This window comes from Oculina patagonica, chromosome 3 (assembly GCF_052425735.1).
Source record: "Oculina patagonica isolate OP01 chromosome 3, crgOcupat, whole genome shotgun sequence".
Classification (NCBI taxonomy): Eukaryota; Metazoa; Cnidaria; class Anthozoa; order Scleractinia; family Oculinidae; genus Oculina; species Oculina patagonica.
The window spans coordinates 18,529,872-18,548,938 of NC_135760.1; the positions used below are offsets into that span (position 1 = coordinate 18,529,872).

At 36.4% G+C, this 19,067-nt stretch overlaps 4 protein-coding genes across 4 annotated transcripts in view; 2 read left to right on the forward strand and 2 right to left on the reverse strand.

Moving 5' to 3' along the window:
• Positions 1-43: 43 nt before the first annotated feature.
• On the forward strand, positions 44-2,516 carry LOC144645466 (uncharacterized). Its single transcript, XM_078505048.1, has 2 exons — positions 44-219; positions 1,084-2,516. Exons 1-2 carry the CDS (start codon positions 44-46, stop codon positions 1,472-1,474), a joined length of 567 nt encoding a protein of 188 aa, XP_078361174.1. The 3' UTR covers positions 1,475-2,516.
• Positions 2,436-5,714, reverse strand: LOC144645474 (zinc finger HIT domain-containing protein 3-like). The gene is made up of 5 exons (XM_078505062.1): positions 5,568-5,714; positions 5,407-5,438; positions 4,090-4,173; positions 3,903-3,986; positions 2,436-3,505 (listed from the first exon to the last, which is right to left on the reverse strand). The coding sequence occupies exons 1-5, from the start codon at positions 5,660-5,662 to the stop codon at positions 3,318-3,320; spliced, it is 483 nt and encodes a 160-aa protein (XP_078361188.1). The 5' UTR covers positions 5,663-5,714; the 3' UTR covers positions 2,436-3,317.
• An 89-nt stretch (positions 5,715-5,803) lies between these two features.
• On the forward strand, positions 5,804-13,375 carry LOC144645462 (peroxisomal membrane protein 2-like). The gene is made up of 5 exons (XM_078505044.1): positions 5,804-5,938; positions 6,819-6,923; positions 9,046-9,208; positions 9,927-10,046; positions 11,163-13,375. The coding sequence occupies exons 1-5, from the start codon at positions 5,814-5,816 to the stop codon at positions 11,229-11,231; spliced, it is 582 nt and encodes a 193-aa protein (XP_078361170.1). The 5' UTR covers positions 5,804-5,813; the 3' UTR covers positions 11,232-13,375.
• LOC144645403 (ketosamine-3-kinase-like) overlaps positions 10,060-19,067 on the reverse strand; it is a 36,010-nt gene continuing 27,002 nt past the window's right edge. Inside the window, 3 exon segments of the mRNA XM_078504976.1 lie at positions 10,060-12,053; positions 13,256-13,331; positions 14,354-14,528. Of these exon segments, the coding sequence (XP_078361102.1) occupies positions 13,262-13,331; positions 14,354-14,528 (245 nt within the window). The 3' untranslated portion in view covers positions 10,060-12,053; positions 13,256-13,261.

The window sequence follows — 19,067 nt, forward strand, 5'->3', positions numbered from 1 at the left end:
ATGTGGTCACGCGACCTCACACCTGCCCAAAACAACGCACGCGATGGCGATTTTGACTATTTTTTGGTCCTGTTTGGTGGCCATGGTTGGCTACTTTGCCTACCAAGAGCTCACTGTTGTCACAGACAGCTTCTCAGTACAGGTGCATATTCCTGCCAAGCGGTCTGATGTTTTTCAACTGTTGCTTGATCCAGAAGTTTTCAAGTATCAGCCATTGTGGTAAGCTAGTATACAAATCCCTTGAGCGGTTCAGGAACCCGATGTGCGCACGTTTGCATATGTGGGCTAAGTTTGTTATTAAAGATTATCAATCTTCAAATTGAAAGTAAGCTTGCGCTGGATTACGTGAGAGAACAACGCTGGAGAGCATCGAATAACAATAGTTCCTATTGCAGAATTTGCATCTTATCGAAAAACAATAGTTCCTATATTGTTTAATTTTTCGTTCTTAGCTTCAAAGAGTTCAGACTGAATTCCTTCCGAGGTAAGCGGATTCCATAGTAACGAACTCGATTGTGCCTACATACACGAGAGCACTGGAGTTACACGTGAAAACTCTTCGCATTCCTTGTAAGGTTCCTGGGAATGCAATTTGATCGGGCGGGTTAATTAAATAACAAGCTTCAAAGCTTTTTCAGAAGGCTTTCTAATTTGAATTTCACCCATCCCCCCCCCCCCCCCCGTCTGGAAATCTAAGTTTAGGTACAAACTTTTCTATAAATAACATTGGCATTTGAACCCCCTCCCCCTCAGAATTTTCAATGACCCTTCTTGGAGTGGGTATGGTTATTCCTTTGAACTGCACAGTCATAAAAAGAATAGGCCTTATCATGGTTTTTGACGCCATCTTGACGAGTAGTACATCCTTCAAACTCGGCAAATAAAACATTTAGCCTAGTATCTTAACTTAACAATTCATTAGTTGTCCAGAATTCAGTTTTTGTAGAAGATATTTGCTGTGGGATTCCCATACAAACACTGTTATTTCTACCCGCTTGCCTATTCATCAAGATGGCGTCGAAAACTGTGATAAGGCCTATTATGGTCTTTAACTAACTTTTTCACCTTCTCGTTTAATTTTAGTGTGAGTGTCACTGATATCATTAGATCTCGAGAAGAAGATGGACGAAAGACTTCTCTGTTTACCTATACAGAGAAGGTTCCATTATTACCATACTTCAACATCAGTATGACAGTCAGTTGTCAAGTGAATTCCACAGTGATAGAGGAAAACGCTGTCATCCGCAACAGAATGGATGTGTGGAGTGGACTTCTCCAAGTTACAGAACATTGGCATGTGACTGATTCCAAGAATGGCAATGGAGATGAAACTTTGCTGGAAGACCACTGGGAATTCACTACTCCACGTCTTTTTTCAAGATTTATCAAGAAGGACGCACCCCCTGTGCACAGTACCATGATGGAGAACATCAGGCAACACTTCATTGAGCACAGAAAGAGAGTGATGACATAAGTGCGTCGCATCAGGCATACATGTGCTCTTATAGAGGTGAATACAGAAAACTGGTACACAAGTCAGACACCTCCACAGTATAGATACCTCTATAAAATGGACAGTTTACCAGAATTCATAAATCTGTACCTTAGTTAGTTTTATCAGTTGAAGCTGATTGGTCAGTTAAGAAGTGATGTAATTGGCTGTGTGACTAACTCATTTGTTAGGTGCTAGTGGTTCTTGACTTCGGTTGAGAGATTCTAAAGACAGTTGTTAAAAATAGTTTGTAATGCAAGTTAAGCATGAATTCAGCAATATGTACCTATATATAAAACAGATACCTCCATAATATGGACAGTCAGTGCCCCCTCCCTTTGGTCTCCCTTTGGTAGTTACTTTTTACAACATTGTAAAATGTAAAACCATATCGGACCAGTGTGACTCATTCCAGGTTTCTGAACTGATACTAATGACTTGGCACAGTTTCAAAACCGTCTCAGACATGTCCAAGTCATACTGACAGAGATGAGTTGTACCTAGCAGTCTGGTGTAGAGAGTTGAATTAGGATTTTCATACTGCTCTTGTGTACGCATTGCCTATTGACACCAGTCTTGTGTAAAGAGTACAATACTTGTAGCAATCTGAGATGCACCGAGTAGTCTCATGTAATCATTCGGACTTTTTTCACACTAATTTATTGTCATTGTCATTATATATCCAAGTCATATCATCTGCTTCCTTATATCTCCTCTGGGAAAATAGGGCCTTTCCAAGTCATATAGTCACTATCATATTCCCATTTATAACTACGTACCATTCAAGAACTTGTTATTTTATCACCAGCTTGAGGACAGCGAAGATGTTTCAATAATTTTATAATGATCTTACAACTATTAAAAAAATAGAAACGTGCGAGTTAACTTCTTATTTAAAGAGGGAAGCGCTATTTACTAGTGAACAACACTAACAAACTTGTTTGTACAAATACATATGCAATGTAAATGTACTTGAATGTGCACGTCTGTAATGAAAAAAATATTAATTTATTGTACATGTGAACTACTTGAGGTGGTCAATGTGATTTCTGATCAGCAATTGCTACTCATTAAGTTACCAATGATGGAGAATAAAGAATTTCAATCCTTAAAAAAATGGGCTACAATAATTCAATTTCACCCCTGAGCTATGGAGCCATTGGGAATTGGCAAGTTCTTTAATATAATTATATTTAATCATTGTTTGTGCTTTAATAGCAACGTACAAGTCTGCATGAGCAACTGCTGCAGATCAAGGCATCAACTGGACCTGAAATTTGGATATACCACATGCAAATCTTGTATGCACACAGACCTAGTGGTCACAAGCTCAGTATTTTAGCCAAGCTACTGATGTCTCTCAGCAAGATTAAGGTACATTGGTGAGTCAGCCTGGGAAAGGGAGTATGTTTTTTATCAAAAGTCAAACTAAGTGTTTTTCTAGCTTGGCCTTTGGGCAAGTTGGAACCATTGAGTGCTAGCCCAAAGGCATTTCTCAGTGGCCTTACTTCATCTGTCAAATAAAAAGCCCCAAAAAATCCTTGCCCATTAGCAAGAGATGGATTAAATCCACTAGCCCAACGGGAAAATCCACAAGCCCAGTAAGCAATCAGACAGGATTTTTTTTTTCGCACACTGCCCCTGAGAATTGACTTCACTTCCAAATTATCTCCTGTAAATTCAAATTACATAAAATATATAATCTGCATGGTAATGATGGTTTCCCTAATTTTGTTGTTTACTTGGGTTGCCACAGTTATATCACCATCTATGGTGTCATTTGTAGGTGAGCCTTGCTGGTTCTTCTCCACTCACATCACAAACCTCACTGCACCATTTCATTTTCATCTTGTGGTTCTACTGTTCTTAAACACTCATTTACAAACTCTGTAAAAATAGGGATTTGCATGGCCTGTCCTAGCAGCTTCCCAGGGTCTTCTGAAGAATCAATTTCGGTGATCATCTCCCTTAAATGCTTGTTATGTAGCATGCTGCGTAGTTCTTGGGAATGACCTGAGAAAGAATTAGATTGCAAACATTTTAAGTTCTGGACATTCTATTCAGTTAGGGGTAATTGTTAATTTTTTTTGCAGTTTCAAACTCTGAAATTCAAAATCCAACTAACAATTTCGTTTTTCAAAGCCATCAATCACAATTATGGTGACAGCCAACGAACCATAAATAAAATTTATCAAAATCTACCAATCACAACTGACAGACGTGGCATTTTGACACTGTTAAAGTGAACTTCTGTTTCCTGAGAGGTCCGCTAAGATGATTGACAGCAGCCAAAAGTGTAAAACATTGGTCGAGAATTGAATTTCGGAGTTCGCATATCACTGAAAACCGCAATAATAATTACAATTCAAATGGAATGAGTAAATAAATCAATCAATTATATTGACTATACCTAGCTTTTCAAGAATTTGTCTGCTGATTCTGTCTTCATTTTCGGAATCTTCTTCTGAACCACTGTCTGTAACTTCACCTTCCTCTGTTAATAGAAAGCGTTATTAATAATAGTTTGATAGGAGACTTTGTTTGTGACATGCAATTTAATAGAAAATAGAATAGAATAAAATAGAAAAATTTCAAACCTTTCAGGCAAGGTAAAGCACTTGATCTCCCATTTGCCTCTTTTTCTTGTTTCCTTCTGTTTGTTTCTTTTTCACACATATCACCTATGTCGAAATGCAAGTATAACAGCTCAAGCTTTTTTTTAATTTTTTAATTTTTTTAATTTTACCTATTTCTGCCAGTTCCTAACCACTTGGGAATCCCCCTTCCCACCCTCTCTTCCCTTCTTCCACCTCCCAAACTCCTCCCACCTCCTTTTCTCCTGGGCTCCCACCCCCTGTGTCTCCCTCCACTTTAGGCATCTTGCAGGATTTTTGCTTCAAAGTGAACTTTCTTTTAATTACAACTTGTCAGATAAAAAATGGCAATTTGATTGGCTCCTGGTGGAGCCTGGATGCGAATCGGTGTGATTGGACAGGGTGGCAAAGGGTTTTCGTGTGACGTGTGATGTCCCCAAAATTAGCAGCGTGATGCGTGATGGAGCCAAAATAAGCCGCGTGATGCGGGACTGAACATCACAACGTGATGCGTGATTTGACTATTTTACAACAGCGTGACATGTGATTTACTTCAAGGTTATCTGTGATATTTAAAGCTCTTCCAAGTAAAAATACATTTAAATGAAGGTCGATAAAGAGGCTTGCTGGTTCCAATTCTGGAACTACCGGTAAGCTTAATTTTTAAATAACCTCGCCAGTCTTCAAAGTTTGAAAAATTTCACCGAAATTTGGCATTGGGATTATTACAAATTTGTCCAAAAAACAATTTAGTAATTTTATGTTCAAAAATTAACAATAACAGGCAACCAATCCAAGAAAATTTGCCTACAATGTAATTTTCAATAATACATCATCAAAAAGTTGAAATCCTCCAAAATTAGCTCAGCACACTTTCTTATTTTTACGTGATGCATGATTGTTTAAAAATGTTCTCCGTGATACGTGATTTAACTCAAAAATTCAACGTGATCCGTGATTGGTACCCCCCCTTTGCCACCCTGATTGGAATGCTCACTGAGACAAGTCATTTATACAGTATTGCCTGCGAACAAGCTCTCTTTCCCTCTTACTCCTCAACCCTGAGAAAGCTTGCTTGCACCCTTTACCAGCTAAAAAACCTTATAAGATTTGGAACTTAATGTCTAAAGGCCATGTTACACAAGGTGATTTTCCGTGCAAGTTGCAACACAATGATGACGACTGAAAAACATTGCAAGTTGCAGAGGGCATCACCGCATGTCACGTGTTTGCAATTTTTGACAGCAAACGGAGCCATTCATTATACAATTTCTTTTTGCAGACCCCTTAAGTTACAAAGTGTGAAGTTTCATTTTATACCTTTATGTGTCTTGAAACAGGAAAGAGAGCAACTATAAAATAGAGGAAAAACCTTCTGCTTAAAACATATTTGTACCTGTAAAAATCATCGCCAGACATGTGCCTAATGGCCGGCTAAATGTGCAGAGATACAGTTGGAAACACAATTAATTTATACTTACTATTTCGTACTACAGGATGGGCATTTGTACTTGTGGCAAGCGTCTTTACAGACTTCGCAACTGTTTGATTTCTGCTCTAACTCTTTCTTCATCATATCAAAGATGCTGCTGCAAAAACCACGTTGTTTTGAAGTTCTGCCGCTTCCTCGACCCAGACCTCCAACTTCTCCTTCTCGTAATTCCCACAAAAGACTAAGTACTACAACCCACCCCCACCCCCTCGCCATTATTTTCACCATTCCAAACATGGCGGCTTCGTCTGAGAAATCCGAGGAAAAGAAAGTCGATCGCGAAGGATGCCTGTCGCAGCTTGTAGCGCGATACAACTACTGTGTGATGAGGCATCCGATATTGACTAAGAGTATCACGAGGCAAGTGCAGTTAGAAATCTTTCGTGACTTGCATATCCAGGTCTTATGGATTGCAATTGTCAACCGATCTGACATGAAAAACTGAAGAATTTTGTCCATTGTTCTTTCCCGGGGTGTTTTTTCCCCCCAGAGATTGGTTTCAAGTTCCTTAATTTTTCTTATAGATTATTTAGTTGTTTTGATCGTTTAATTGAATAGCATCTATTGTGTTATGCGTCGTTCTATAAAGAGTGCCGACACGGTGGACCGAAGTGGCCCTGCATTCTGTAGTTGCTTCCGTGAAATTAGAAAACTGAAACCTTCCATCTCCCGGTGCGGGGCTGAGGTAACCGAAAGAGTAGAGCGACGGGAATCGTGCCTAGTACGTTACGAACGTCTGCATTGCAGGCTCGACTTGGGGGTGGGGTGAGTGGTGTTACTAAATGAAATTGTTATTGAGGGAAGGGGGGGGGGGGGAATGAAGTCCCTAAGTTGTGAGTGGGGACAGGGGGTTCTGAACCTCCTGCCTCCCGTACCTTGTACTCCCGCTTCCTGTACCTTTTACTCCTGCTTCCCGCCCCTTTCCGTAGTGGTGCCCTCCTCTTTGCCCATATCTATTGCGAAATATAACGGAACATTGCGAAATTTTACTTGTTTTCTCCTGGTTCCCTCCACCTTAGGAATCCCACATCCCGCCCCTTTTCTCCCGGTTTCCCGCCCCCTGTCCCCCTCCACTAAATTGTAAAAAAGTATTGTCACACACCATGGCACGGTGAACTGCTATGATTAATTTTGCAGTGTATACTTTTAATGTCAAGTTCTTCACTGTTATAATTCTTTGCACCTGTATGTGCTCGGAAATTTTTGTCAGAGAAAGTGTCATATTTGATTTATTTCACAGTGCTGTTACTGCCGGACTGGGTAACATTGTATCTCAAAAGATTGTCAAACGTGGAAAAGGTGAACTTGTCGAATACAGACCAGTGATAGCTTTTTCAACATTTGGGTGAGTTATTGTGTCAATGTTAGTAGTGTATATTTTTGCATGATACACCTGCCAACCCCCAGAGTACAAAAATCTGGAGATGTGTAGAAAACTTTGCATTGTAAGAATGACATTTTTGACAATGTCTGAAAACTCTCCGAAAATCACCTGAAGGCCTTCCGAATGTTCCAGACATCTCACAGACATCTTGAAATAACATAGTCAGGACAACTCGGATTAATATTAATCGGATTAATATTAATCCTAATGATTATTATAATCCAGTAATAGATTATTATAATCCAGTAATAGATTATTATAATCTATTACTGAGGTTTGAGCCGTGCCTTAATCCATTAGGATTAATATTAATCGTATGTACGATTAATATTTATCGGATTAATATTAATCTTAATAATTAATCTCAACAACTCAATCCTAGTCCAAAGCTTCCGAACTGAACCATATACTGGCATATACAAAACGCAAAATAGTGAACAGACTTGCGCGTGAAAGACTTCAAATCTATAATTAATTGAATCATGTGGTGCCAACGCAACGCAACGAACAAGGGAGGTAAAAAATCCTAAACATCGAGCTAAAAAGACAGAGCGCTTGATCAAAATAATGAAAGAAGCAGCCTTCACAACACAGAGTGTCTCTCTGAAACCAACTTTCAGCTTTTTCATAGTAAAGTTGAACCAGTCTGTGGTGAAGCCAGACCAAGATAATTCGTGATAAGACAATACATCTTGCAACAGTATTGATTAAAATGCAGGGCTCGGCGTAAATAAAATGCAAGTAGTTTACATTTTCACGGAACATTTCATATCTTATCTTGTCCTTCCAGGGCGAACATTTTGAGCCTAAAGCATATCTTGCAAATAGAATTGAGCCAAAACAAACTGAACTAGCACAACATGTGGCAGAGTACAGATTTAGAGGTGTCATTCAACTCTACAAACGGAAACCACGCAGCGCGGACTAATGACCTCTAGACACTTCCTTGGATACAATCTTGAGGCTCTATTCAATACATAATGCCTCCAAATAAAAACAATACCCTCAAAAAGAAGTCAGAAGCAAATAAGGTTGAAAGACCGAACTTAACATAGAACGGCAAAGGTACAAATGTTACGAACGTACAGTGTAGGAGTCGTGTAGGCCCGTCACCTTTATTTACAATTGACGGATGTGATTAGTGACTTATGTTCTGTCAGTCCTTTGTTTTAAGTCTGCAGTGTGTTTGTCATATACATATCTGTCAGATAGTCAAATAGACATATCTGTTATCCGAACATTCAAGGAATTTTATCGGGATTATAATAGAGATAAATATTAATCCGGATTATAATATTAATAATAATCTAATCCTTCCAATTTTTTGCCGTGCCTTAATCTATTACTGGATTATAATAACCTATTACTGGATTATAATAATCTATTACTAGATTATAATAATCTATTACTGGATTATAATAATCCTATTAGTAATAGTAATTGGACAGAGTGGAGTACAATTCATGGAGTAATCGGGCGAGTAATTTCGAAATCGGCCGAGCGCGCAGCGCGAGGACGATTTGAAGTTACGAGCACGATTACTCTCTGAATTGTACGACACGAGGTCCAATTACTAATTAATCGTGTCAATAACAAAATTGGAGGTTGGGAAGTCTTTAGGAAGTCTGTAAGAAAAAGTCAAAGGTAAATTCAATTCGTTGCACAAAAAGTTAGAAAACAGCAAGAAAAAACCCATTCAAATGCGCGTGATTGACGCGCGGATGGCGTAGGTGTCCAATTACAGGTATCCAATTTGAAGTTGCTCAAATTGGATACCTGTAATTGGACACCCACGTGATCGCGCGCCGATTACGCGACAAATAGGCGCGCGCAGAACCAATCAAAATTGAGAATTTTGTTATAGATACGATTATAATCTATTATTATTATAATCCGTGGATTAATATTAATCCGAGTTGTCCTGCATAGTTGATGAAAAATTTTTGAAAAATGCCATGGTAGGTGTTTCCGGGGAGATTGGTGGGGGAGATTTGATGAAAATCTTGGAGACTCCTGGGAAAACTGGGAGAGGAGGTCCACAAAGCTAATCAAGGTTGTACCATGTATTTTTTTTTCTTTGTAGATTTTGTGTAACTGGCCCTTTGATTCACTATTTCTATGAAGTCCTGGACAAAATTGTCCCCAGGCAAGTTTCCTATTCCAAGGCCAAGAGATTGCTAATCGACAGAGGCGTGTTTAGTCCTGTTTTTCTGCTGGTGTTCTTCTACGTTGTTGCAATCCTGGAGGTGAGCGGGATCAGTAGACTGTGATGGCCTTGCAGCTGTATGTACTGTTTTGTGTAATTTAATAATCTTCATGTGCAAGTTAAAGTGACACATGGCTGTTCTTGCACTTTGAAATATGACATTACAAGAGCCATCCTGAATGACTTTTAATAAATGTTCGAGTGACCCAAGAGAGTTATCAGTAGCAGGGGTGGATCCAGAAAATTCAGAAAGAGGGGGAGAGCAGTACAGAAGAACCCCGGTAACTCAAACTCGGATAACTCGAAAAACCCCACTAACTCGAACAAAACTTCCATTTCCCTTGGATTTGACCCTACTTTTCAGTCATTTTTACTCGGTTTATTCGAACTCGGATAACTCGAAAACCCCGCTAAATCAAACTTAATTTATGTATCATGTGTCGGGCCCAGAGCCACTTGTTCCATGTGCCCCAGGGCTTTGCCTGCTAAGAGGGACAAGCGGCTCTGGGGACAAGAATGAAAAGTATGAAGCTAAACTGGAATTTCCTGGGAAGGTGGCAGGGGGAGGGGGGTTGCACAAAAAATCTTCCATGGGGGTAGTATGAATATTTCCAGGAATGACACAGTCAATAAATTTATCATTTTCATCACATGGCCTTTGTGTCCTATTGTGCAAACACGAGTTAGTCATGATAGCAAAGTATCATGATGGAAAGTAAAATGTTGACATACAGCTGTATTGTATTCTTTCATTGCAGGGAAAGTCACACAAGGAGGCAATAATAAAAATAAGACAGATGTATTGGACTGCACTGAAAATGAGTTGGAGAGTGTGGATTGTGTTTCAATATGTCAACCTCAACTACGTCCCCAGACAGGTAAGGAACAACCAAGCGTCAACTTGTTTATTGCCAAACCCAAAACAGTTTTTTAGGTGTTTTGTTACAGTATCATCTGTACTCTGTATTGTAGCAAGGGAAACTAGAATAAGCACAGTCTAACACAAATGGAATATTATTACTTTAGACTGAGCCTGAGTTATGTATGTGAGAAGTGAATTCTTGTCCATAACCTATAATTTTATGAACTAACAGTCAAAGCTCTTGGAAATTCTTAAGAATTGGTCATAACCAGAGTTGGTCATTTAAAAGCATAGAGCTTTCTACTTCAGGCTTGGGGTTACACTCTTTCACCAACCGTAAATGATCTGGTAGTTAATTAATTCAGGATCTTTATCAACTAACATTATTAAGTGATGTTATAATTATTATGGTAATTAAAAGTAAATTGTATACTTTATATTAAGTGATGACTTACACGAATCAGAATCTTTGACTGACCCCTTATGAGAGTTGAAAAAAAAAAGGAAATAACCAGTTGATAATGTCTGAAAGTGGTCGCGGTTTAATTTTGATTAGTACATAGTTTGCGTAACAATTCAAACACGGGTCCCAGAATGGTGATTGTAAGTAGAGCTGGTCGGTTATGACAGTGGTCGCAAGGAGAGCTTTTTTTGCAATAAAAAAGCTTTACAGTACAAGGAAACAATAAACTAACAGGAAAAAAGAAAAAAAATAAGAAATTTTAAAGGTATTTACATGCGTTACAATTAGTTTTACATGCAGTGCATACATTTATCGCTAAAATTAATTATACAAGGATACAAGGAAAACGTAGAAATAGTAGTATTGAAAAAAAGATAACGTACCTGTATTTATGAGAAAAAAAAACTACAAAAGATTTCCATATATTTCTTTGAATTCAGGCAGTTTGTTATTTTGGATCGCGATTTCTCTTTGTATATTAAGTCTTTCTTAAAAGAGTGAAAGAAAACTTTCGAAGCAAGGAGAGCTTTTACTGTATTTTCTTGAAGCCAAAAATTAATTATAATTATAATTATATTTACTTCTTCTAAGAGTAACACACATGCAAATATTGTGTTCTGTCAGTGAACACACAATAATGCATTCTTGGTTTACATTTTGTGTTTTCAGTATAGAGTACTCTGTGGAAACGCGATGTCTTTTCTTTGGAGCATTTACCTGGCAAGCAAGCGAGCATAAGAGATTCCTGTGTACACCTCATAGAACTGTCTTTTGGCAATAGATATTTTTCTTACAAAATAATGTGCAGGAAAATTCTTTAATTAGTGAGAAATTACTATTTGTATGATTACTCTAGGGCTATCTAATGGCAACAGACCTAGCTAGTGCTTAAATATTACTTCAGCACATCAAAGGGACTGGCTGTAGACTCTCTACAAGTCCCTTCCAAATAATATTTCTAGCCCTTTCAATAACTTTTTGGTCCCTTAGTTTCACTGTTAGGAACTTTCATCAAAGACCCTTCCAGTCTTTTAAAAATTTTTTTGTCTGTTGGTTTCTCTTGGAAATTTTCATTAAAGTCCCTTACAATAATACTTCCAGCATTTTCAATAAATTTTCGGGCTGTTGGTTTTGCTGTTGGAAACTTCATGACTTCACCGTTTGAAGATCAGACTCTTGAGGGGTAAGGTAAAGAATCCAATCCAAACAATGTGTTGGTTGGCGGGTCAGTAGTGTGTTTGCCGACACATCACCGATCTGTTGGCCGGCACACTTCCGACACATCAGCTGACACACTACCAACGTGCCGGCCAACACTACCCACATGAAAGCTACAAACGCTAACTAAAACACCAATGCACTATATATCCTTGGTATGCCATGTTAAAAAAATAGTTGGTGATGCGTCAGTTGACTATCGGCGGTGTGTTGGCCGATGCGTTGACCGATGTGTGGATCAGATCCGATTTGTTATCTTTACCCTCTTGAGAAGGTGATGGCTAAGCAAAGTCTGACTTTTGGCAAGTCTGTGGTGGCTGCAACAGATCCCAATCTACAAAACTGTGACAATATTATAACCTGTTAGAAAGGTTTTCACCTCAAAGAAGTTTTGGTCTTGGGATTAGAGGTGTATCTCTTTAAAAGTTGTCTCCCTTAGTCTAACTACAAGGATGTCGAGTAGTGAGTAACTATTAACCGCTCCCAGACTTAGGAAAGCCAGTATTAGAACTTGTAGTATTGTTCAATATATCAATCTTAAGGTTACAGTATAACTAACAGAAGCAGGAGATAGATATGCTAAACTTGAATGATATAATAATAATAATAATAATAATAATAATAATAATAATAATAATAATAAGGTTTTTTGGGCGCATTTAAAAAAACTCAATGCGCTTACATTTCTCTATTAAAAAATAAAATAAGTGAAACAACTAATCAAAGGAAAAAATTAAGGTTACATAAAACTAGGTTAGCCAATAAAAATAGATCAACAATAAAATTTCCGAAACAAAAATGTTTTAAGTGCAGATTTAAAAGTCGAAAGAGATGGTGCATTTTTGAGAGAGTCCGGTAGGCTGTTCCATAGTATAGGTGCAGAGAAAGAGAAGGCACGTTCACCGTATGTCACAGAGTTCACAGTAGGGACAGTAAAAAGTAGTTTAGAAGATAAGGAAAAGTTCCGTTGCGAGCGATATTGTTGTAGGAGGGGAGACAAGTAGGCCGGGCAGAGTCCATGAATAATTTTAAAAGTGATGAGTAGAAGTTTAAATATAACACGTGATTCAACAGGTAGCCAGTGTACAGTTCTCGAAGGGCAGGTTTAATGTGATCGTAGTGTTTAGTTCCAGTGATAAGACGTGCGGCAGTGTTTTGAATTCTTTGAAGTTTATCCAGTTCCTGTTTTGGCAGACCATAAAGGATACTATTACAGTAGTCCAGGCGCGATATTACCAGTGCATTAACTAAGATACAAACAAAATCTGTTTTGTCAGTTCACTGAAGATATTTCAAGGGTAGATTGATAATTATATAATAAGCAAAAATACCACTCTTTTGAGAGCTATTTTGTAGGGTCTTTTGCATCTGTGATGCACAGGGTTTTGATGTTAGTAAGTAAAATGCTATGATTGAAAACGATTTTCTTCAGCTAGATTTTTTGTAGACAGCAAAAGATGCATTTATGTTAAATTTTATAATATTATTATATTACTCTTAATATGATTTCACAATTATTGTATTTATTAATAACTGTCAAGCACCTATTGTTAGCTATTTTCAAGTAGTCCATGCATGATTCCTAAAGACGAGGCCCTGTAACTTGTTCCAAAGTGATTCCTGAAAGTTGAAGAATGAAATTAAACCGTGTTTATATGTTTTGAGGTAGTGTGTCAATAGTTGGCATGACGACAGGTAACGTTTCTGATTGTTGAAGGTCACACAGAAGTTAGCAAAGGAAGTTGTGCAGAATTATAATGCATAATACATTTGCACTGATCAACAACTGTAAATCTCTGTACAGAAAATGGACAGTTTGTAAATATTTTGTGCATTATACCTTCAGAACAAACACCCTTTTAGGGAGGACCTCCTCTGGGAAAGGGACAGAGATGCTCGTCGTCTCCCTTAGAGGTGTGAATCTCAGATATTCAAACCTTGGGTATTTAGGACAGAATAGCAACATTTTAATAATAATGATGATGCAAATTTATATAGCTCCATTTCCAAGAGCTCAATGGTGCTTTATTTTTAGCTGTCAAGGTCTCCTTTAGAAGAAAGCCACGCCCACATTGGTTTCCTTTAGGAGTTTAATTTAAATTTATTTCTCCCCCCCCCCCTCCTCGGGCTTTCCACCCTGGTGTTCCTTGGGATTTTTGGCACCAGAGCAAATTATGAGAACAATCAAGGGTGTGCAGTCTAGAGGCACTTACCATTGGTCAGAACTGGCTGGCCAGACCAGTATATCAGATTTGTCCTGTCAATTCAGTCAATGCAAAAATATTCTACACTGTTGTGGTGGATTTGTGGGAAAATCGTGAGAAGATGGTCCATTTCACATTCAAAACCACCGGACCGACCAGCGAGTTCTGGTTAATGGTAAGTGCCCTAGGATACTGTTGAGCTCTGTCTTATGCCGTGTTCACACTTAGCGTCCATGCACTGGAACCCGAGCATTGGCAAAAATAGCGCGGTTCACACAGAAAACCAAAGTCCTGAGAACAATTATCGCATGAGTACTTAAAAAATAGTATGATCACATTAGTGGCCAGCGAGAATCGTACCCGGGTATCAATAATCATGCCCAGACACCAAGTGTGAACACAGCCTTACTCTTACAGCAAGTGTCTGAGCAAACTCACCAGTGGTTTAAATGATGAAACAACTGATACAGTTGATGCCTTTTGTCAAAGCCTTTTTCTTTAGGCACCTCTTTGTGATAAGCGTCATAAAAGGCTCTGGAGAAGCCACCAAACATTCCTGCTATAGCCAAGTCAAATTCATGATGACCATAATAAGAAGCTGGATCAAATGCAACTGCAAATTAAAGATGATTTAATAACAAAATTAGACGAGAATTGAGTATAAACTTTTACTCAATTTTTAATGAACAAAAACGTGGTTGAATTTGCACCACTCTCACAAGTTCAGCATTTAAATTTCTTCCCCCCCCCTCCCCATTTTTCCAAACAGCAGAGTAAAACTGAGCAAAAAGGTGGTTTACTACTATTCAATTGCTAAAAGAAGATTTTTGGACAAGTTAGTTTTCAGCGGAAGAGTATTTTTTTTTTTGTCAGAGGTCCAGTTTTCAACAAAAGTCCCCATTTGTCCTGTTATCAGTGGAAGTCCAATGTTTGGGTCCCAGTCCCAGTCCCAGCTCAGACTCGTTTCCAGTTGTTCCTGAGATGGATTTGACTGGATTTAATGAGAATGCACAGCAAGGGAAGGCCTTTTGCCCTACCCATCCTGCCCTGCAACCTCTACATCATCAGGGTTTCAAAGGTTTCAGGGCTTTAAAGTTTTCGGGGTGTTGAAAGATTCAGGGTTTCAATTAAATTCATGTTTAATTAAAACTTTTTACTCCGGCTGGAGGCCAGGAGTTATAAAATGGGCTTGATTTCTTTGTAGTCACAAATCTGCATAATTGCGCGATCGAGTGACGTAGTCCCATTGTGCTTTGCGTACCATCTGCTTGACCTCGACACGGAAAAGTTGCCATTGTAGTCTTTTGTGCCGCGGAACGAATTGTTTGTTATGCTAAACACATAAACTTTCCTCTCTGGGGCAAGTACTGATTGCTAAAACCTTGGTAGTGTGAAGAAATCCATCTTTCTTTCGGGGCCGCGAAGACTGTGTCGCGACGTAATTATCAGTGTGTTTTAAATACAAATCATGGACTTGATCAAGGACTTTCTGCGGCTTCTCGAGACTTCAGAAAGCAAATGTTATGTATAGTATTGCTTTGAATTTTAGATGGAATTTTTAGAGGGATCAGAAGATTTAAAAGCTTTTTAATTGTACATTTCCTTTTATAGTCATATACATTTTAATCTTTTTTAACTTGTGAATTTAAATTTTAAATTTTTAGTATTGTAATGCGCAATTGAAAATTTTTAAATTGATAATTGCGCAATATAAGTAAATTATTTATTATTATTATTATTATTATTATTATTATTATTATTATTATTAAAAGTAGTCAAGTAAAAAATTATAATGCAAAAGCCGTCCGCTGCAGTACAAGAAGTGCTTTTGCGTGACTAAATTTAATTAAGCGTGCGAGGGTTGTTTCACGAGTTTTAAAATTGACGCTTTTGAATACATTTCTTTGATTCATCTTCTATGAAAAGTAATCTAAAATAACGTTTCTTTCAAGTGTCTTTCATTTGTCCATCTTTAGTTTGGTATTTTAGGTTCTGAAGGGACATCGATCTTTGTTTCGAGACAGACGCGGTGTTATCTGATCATCTTTCAACGGCGACCAGACTTTAGTTTTGTGTTTTATAAAACATTTAAAAAATTACTCCAGTACTCCAGTAAAATGCAAACAAATAGTTTCATTAATAGTAAAGTAAATGAAGAGCGTAGAAAGTACTACCAATTCGGTTTTTGGAAGAAACCATGTAGTTTTCGGAGTTGTGTAAACAGCCCTTCGCAGCCGCTATTTGGTTCACGCAACGCTTCCGTGATTCGTAAATAACTCCCGAAAAATTCTTTTCTGCACCAAGAAGCACCACATTGAGATGGTTTCATATTTTGTCAAGGTCTTCATTAGTGTGTCCTTACTACAATGGAACGAAATTCCGGTTTAAGACGTTTAACGATTCCCCGATATAACGATATGGTTTCGCCAGTCCCTTGGTACATCGTTTATATATCAGGGCTCCAATCGGCAATGTATTTGTCTAGGTTTACAAGTCATTTTGTTTATTCGTTTGCCTCTAAGTCTTCACACTCTAAAACCACGCCTACATTCCTAGTTTTATCTAGGCAGCTTTCCTTTATTCTTTATTTATTTTATGTTTTATTTGAGCCTCTCATACCCGGCAGTACAAGTGACACACAGTTACAGGAAGCGGGAGTTCCGATACGTACCCAATCCCTTCCCTAATCCTCCACCCCTATGTCACTTCCAGGGCCGGAGTGAACGCTCTCCTAGCTTCTTGTTAGCTTCTTTGACCCTGTGTGTGTATCGGTGAGGGTAGGGTTTTCCACAATGTGCTTGGCAACTTCTCATGATTCGAGCACCTTTTTCCCTCTCGAGCAACTTGTTGCATTTTAAGCAATTTTCAGACCGAAGATCTCCAAAGATTATCCGAGTGTTAATCAAAGGCAACACAAACGTTTCCGAAGATTTACGAAGTTTGCCGAAGACTTTCGAAACAAAACTCGTCAGTAAACATGACGTCATGGATATCTTCACGATTTTTCTCAGTTAAAGAAATCCTTGTTATTTAAAAAATTTTCCCCTTTAAGGTTCTTCTTTTTCTGTAAAATTGCATAAAAGTGCTTTGAAATTTTACTCTCAAAGGGAAATTAGCATAAATTTATTGAAATTCTCGTGACTAGATCTAGAAGCAGCGTTTTGGAGTTTTTTGGAGCAACTTTCGAGCAACTTTTCTTGTCAGAAGCAATTTTTTTTATTTTTGGAGCAACTTAAAATTAAATTAAATTAAAATTAAATTAAAATTAAATTAAATTAATTTAAAATAAATTAAATTAAAATTAAAATTAAAATTAAATTAAATTTAAATAAAAATTAAATTAAATTAAAATTAAAATTAAATTAAAATTAAATAACAATTACAATTAAAATTAAATTGAAATTACAATTAAAATTAAATTAAATTACTTTAAAATTAAAATTAAAATTAAAATTAAATTTAAATCAGAATTAAAAAATCAAAATTACAATTAAATAAAATTCAATTAAAATAAAAATTAAGTAAAATAAAATAAAATTAAATTAAATTTAAACTAAATTAAATTAAAATTTAAATTAAAATTAAAATTAAATTAAAACAAAAATTAAAATTAAATTAAATTAACATTAAATTAAATTAAATTAAGTTAATTTAAAATTAAATTAAATTAAATTAAAATTAAAATTAAAATTAAAATTAAATCAGAATTAAAAAATTAAAATTACAAATAAATTAAAATTAAATTACAATTAAATTAAAATTAAAATTAAATAAAAATTAAATTAAAATAAAAATAAAAATAAAAATAAAAATAAAAATTAAATTAAAATTAAATGAAATTAAATTAAATTAAAATTAAATTAAATTTAAATAAGAATTAAATTAAATTAAATTAAATTTCAATCAAAATTAAAAAATAAAAATTAAAGAATAAAAATAAAAATTAAATTAAAATTAAATTAAAATTTAAATTACATTAAAATTAAAATTAAAATTAAAATTAAAATTAAATTTAAATTTAAATTAAAATTAAAATTAAAATGGATGTCTCTGGATCTTTGGATGTCTCTGGATCGTATGGATGTCCTTTGTAACCCTGAAACCCGACAATTCCATTATAAACTCTGCCACGATTTCAACATTGTAATAATAATTGAATGGTCTATTGTAAACATTGAATATCAAACTGAATATCAAAATGCAGTAGTAACGATCCAGACATTGATACGAACCGGAGACGTCCATACGATTCAGACAGAACCATACGATCCAGAGACAGCCATATGATCCAGAAACATTCATATGATCAAGAGAAGACCGTACAATCCAGAGAAATCCAGAGAAGTAATTTAATTTAATTTTAATTGTAATTTTAATTTAATTTTAATTTAATTTTTATTTAATTTTTATTTAATTTTAATTTAATTTTAATTTTAATTTATTTTAATTTTTATTTGAATTTTATTTAATTTAATTTTAAATTTAATTTTAATTTAAATTTTAATTTAATTTAATTTTAATTTAATTTTAATTTTAAGTTGCTCCAAAAATAAAAAAAATTCCTTCTGACAAGAAAAGTTGCTCGAAAGTTGCTCCAAAAAACTCTAAAACGCTGCTTCTAGATCTAGTCACGAGAATTTCAATAAATTTATGCTAATTTCCCTTTGAGAGTAAAATTTCAAAGCACTTTTACTCAATTTTACAGAAAAAGAAGTACCTTAAAGGGGAAAATTTTTTAAATAACAAGGATTTCTTTAACTGAGAAAAATCGTGAAGATATCCATGACGTCATGTTTACTGACGAGTTTTGTTTCGAAAGTCTTCGGCAAACTTCGTAAATCTTCGGAAACGTTTGTGTTGCCTTTGATTAACACTCGGATAATCTTTGGAGATCTTCGGTCTAAAAATTGCTTAAAATGCAACAAGTTGCTCGAGAGGCAAAAAGGTGCTCGAATCATGAGAAGTTGCCAAGCACATTGTGGAAAATCCTACCCTCACCGATACACACACAGGGTCAAAGAAGCTAACAAGAAGCTAGGAGAGCGTTCACTCCGGCCCTGGAAGTGACATAGGAGTGGAGGATTAGGGAGGGGATTGGGTACGTATCGGAACTCCCGCTTCCTGTAACTTGTGTCACTTGTACTGCCGGGTA

Coding starts and splice junctions, on each gene's coding strand:
- LOC144645462 (XM_078505044.1), top strand. CDS start 5,814: ATGGCGGCTTCGTCTGAGAAATCCGAGGAAAAGAAAGTCGATCGCGAA. Junction 5,939..6,818: donor TTGACTAAGAGTATCACGAG/GCAAGTGCAGTT, acceptor TTTATTTCACAG/TGCTGTTACTGCCGGACTGG. Junction 10,047..11,162: donor TCAACTACGTCCCCAGACAG/GTAAGGAACAAC, acceptor TTGTGTTTTCAG/TATAGAGTACTCTGTGGAAA.
- LOC144645474 (XM_078505062.1), bottom strand. CDS start 5,662: ATGATGAAGAAAGAGTTAGAGCAGAAATCAAACAGTTGCGAAGTCTGT. Junction 5,439..5,567: donor CCATCCTGTAGTACGAAATA/GTAAGTATAAAT, acceptor TCTATTTTATAG/TTGCTCTCTTTCCTGTTTCA. Junction 4,174..5,406: donor CTGTTTCAAGACACATAAAG/GTATAAAATGAA, acceptor ATTTCGACATAG/GTGATATGTGTGAAAAAGAA.
- LOC144645466 (XM_078505048.1), top strand. CDS start 44: ATGGCGATTTTGACTATTTTTTGGTCCTGTTTGGTGGCCATGGTTGGC. Junction 220..1,083: donor TTCAAGTATCAGCCATTGTG/GTAAGCTAGTAT, acceptor GTTTAATTTTAG/TGTGAGTGTCACTGATATCA.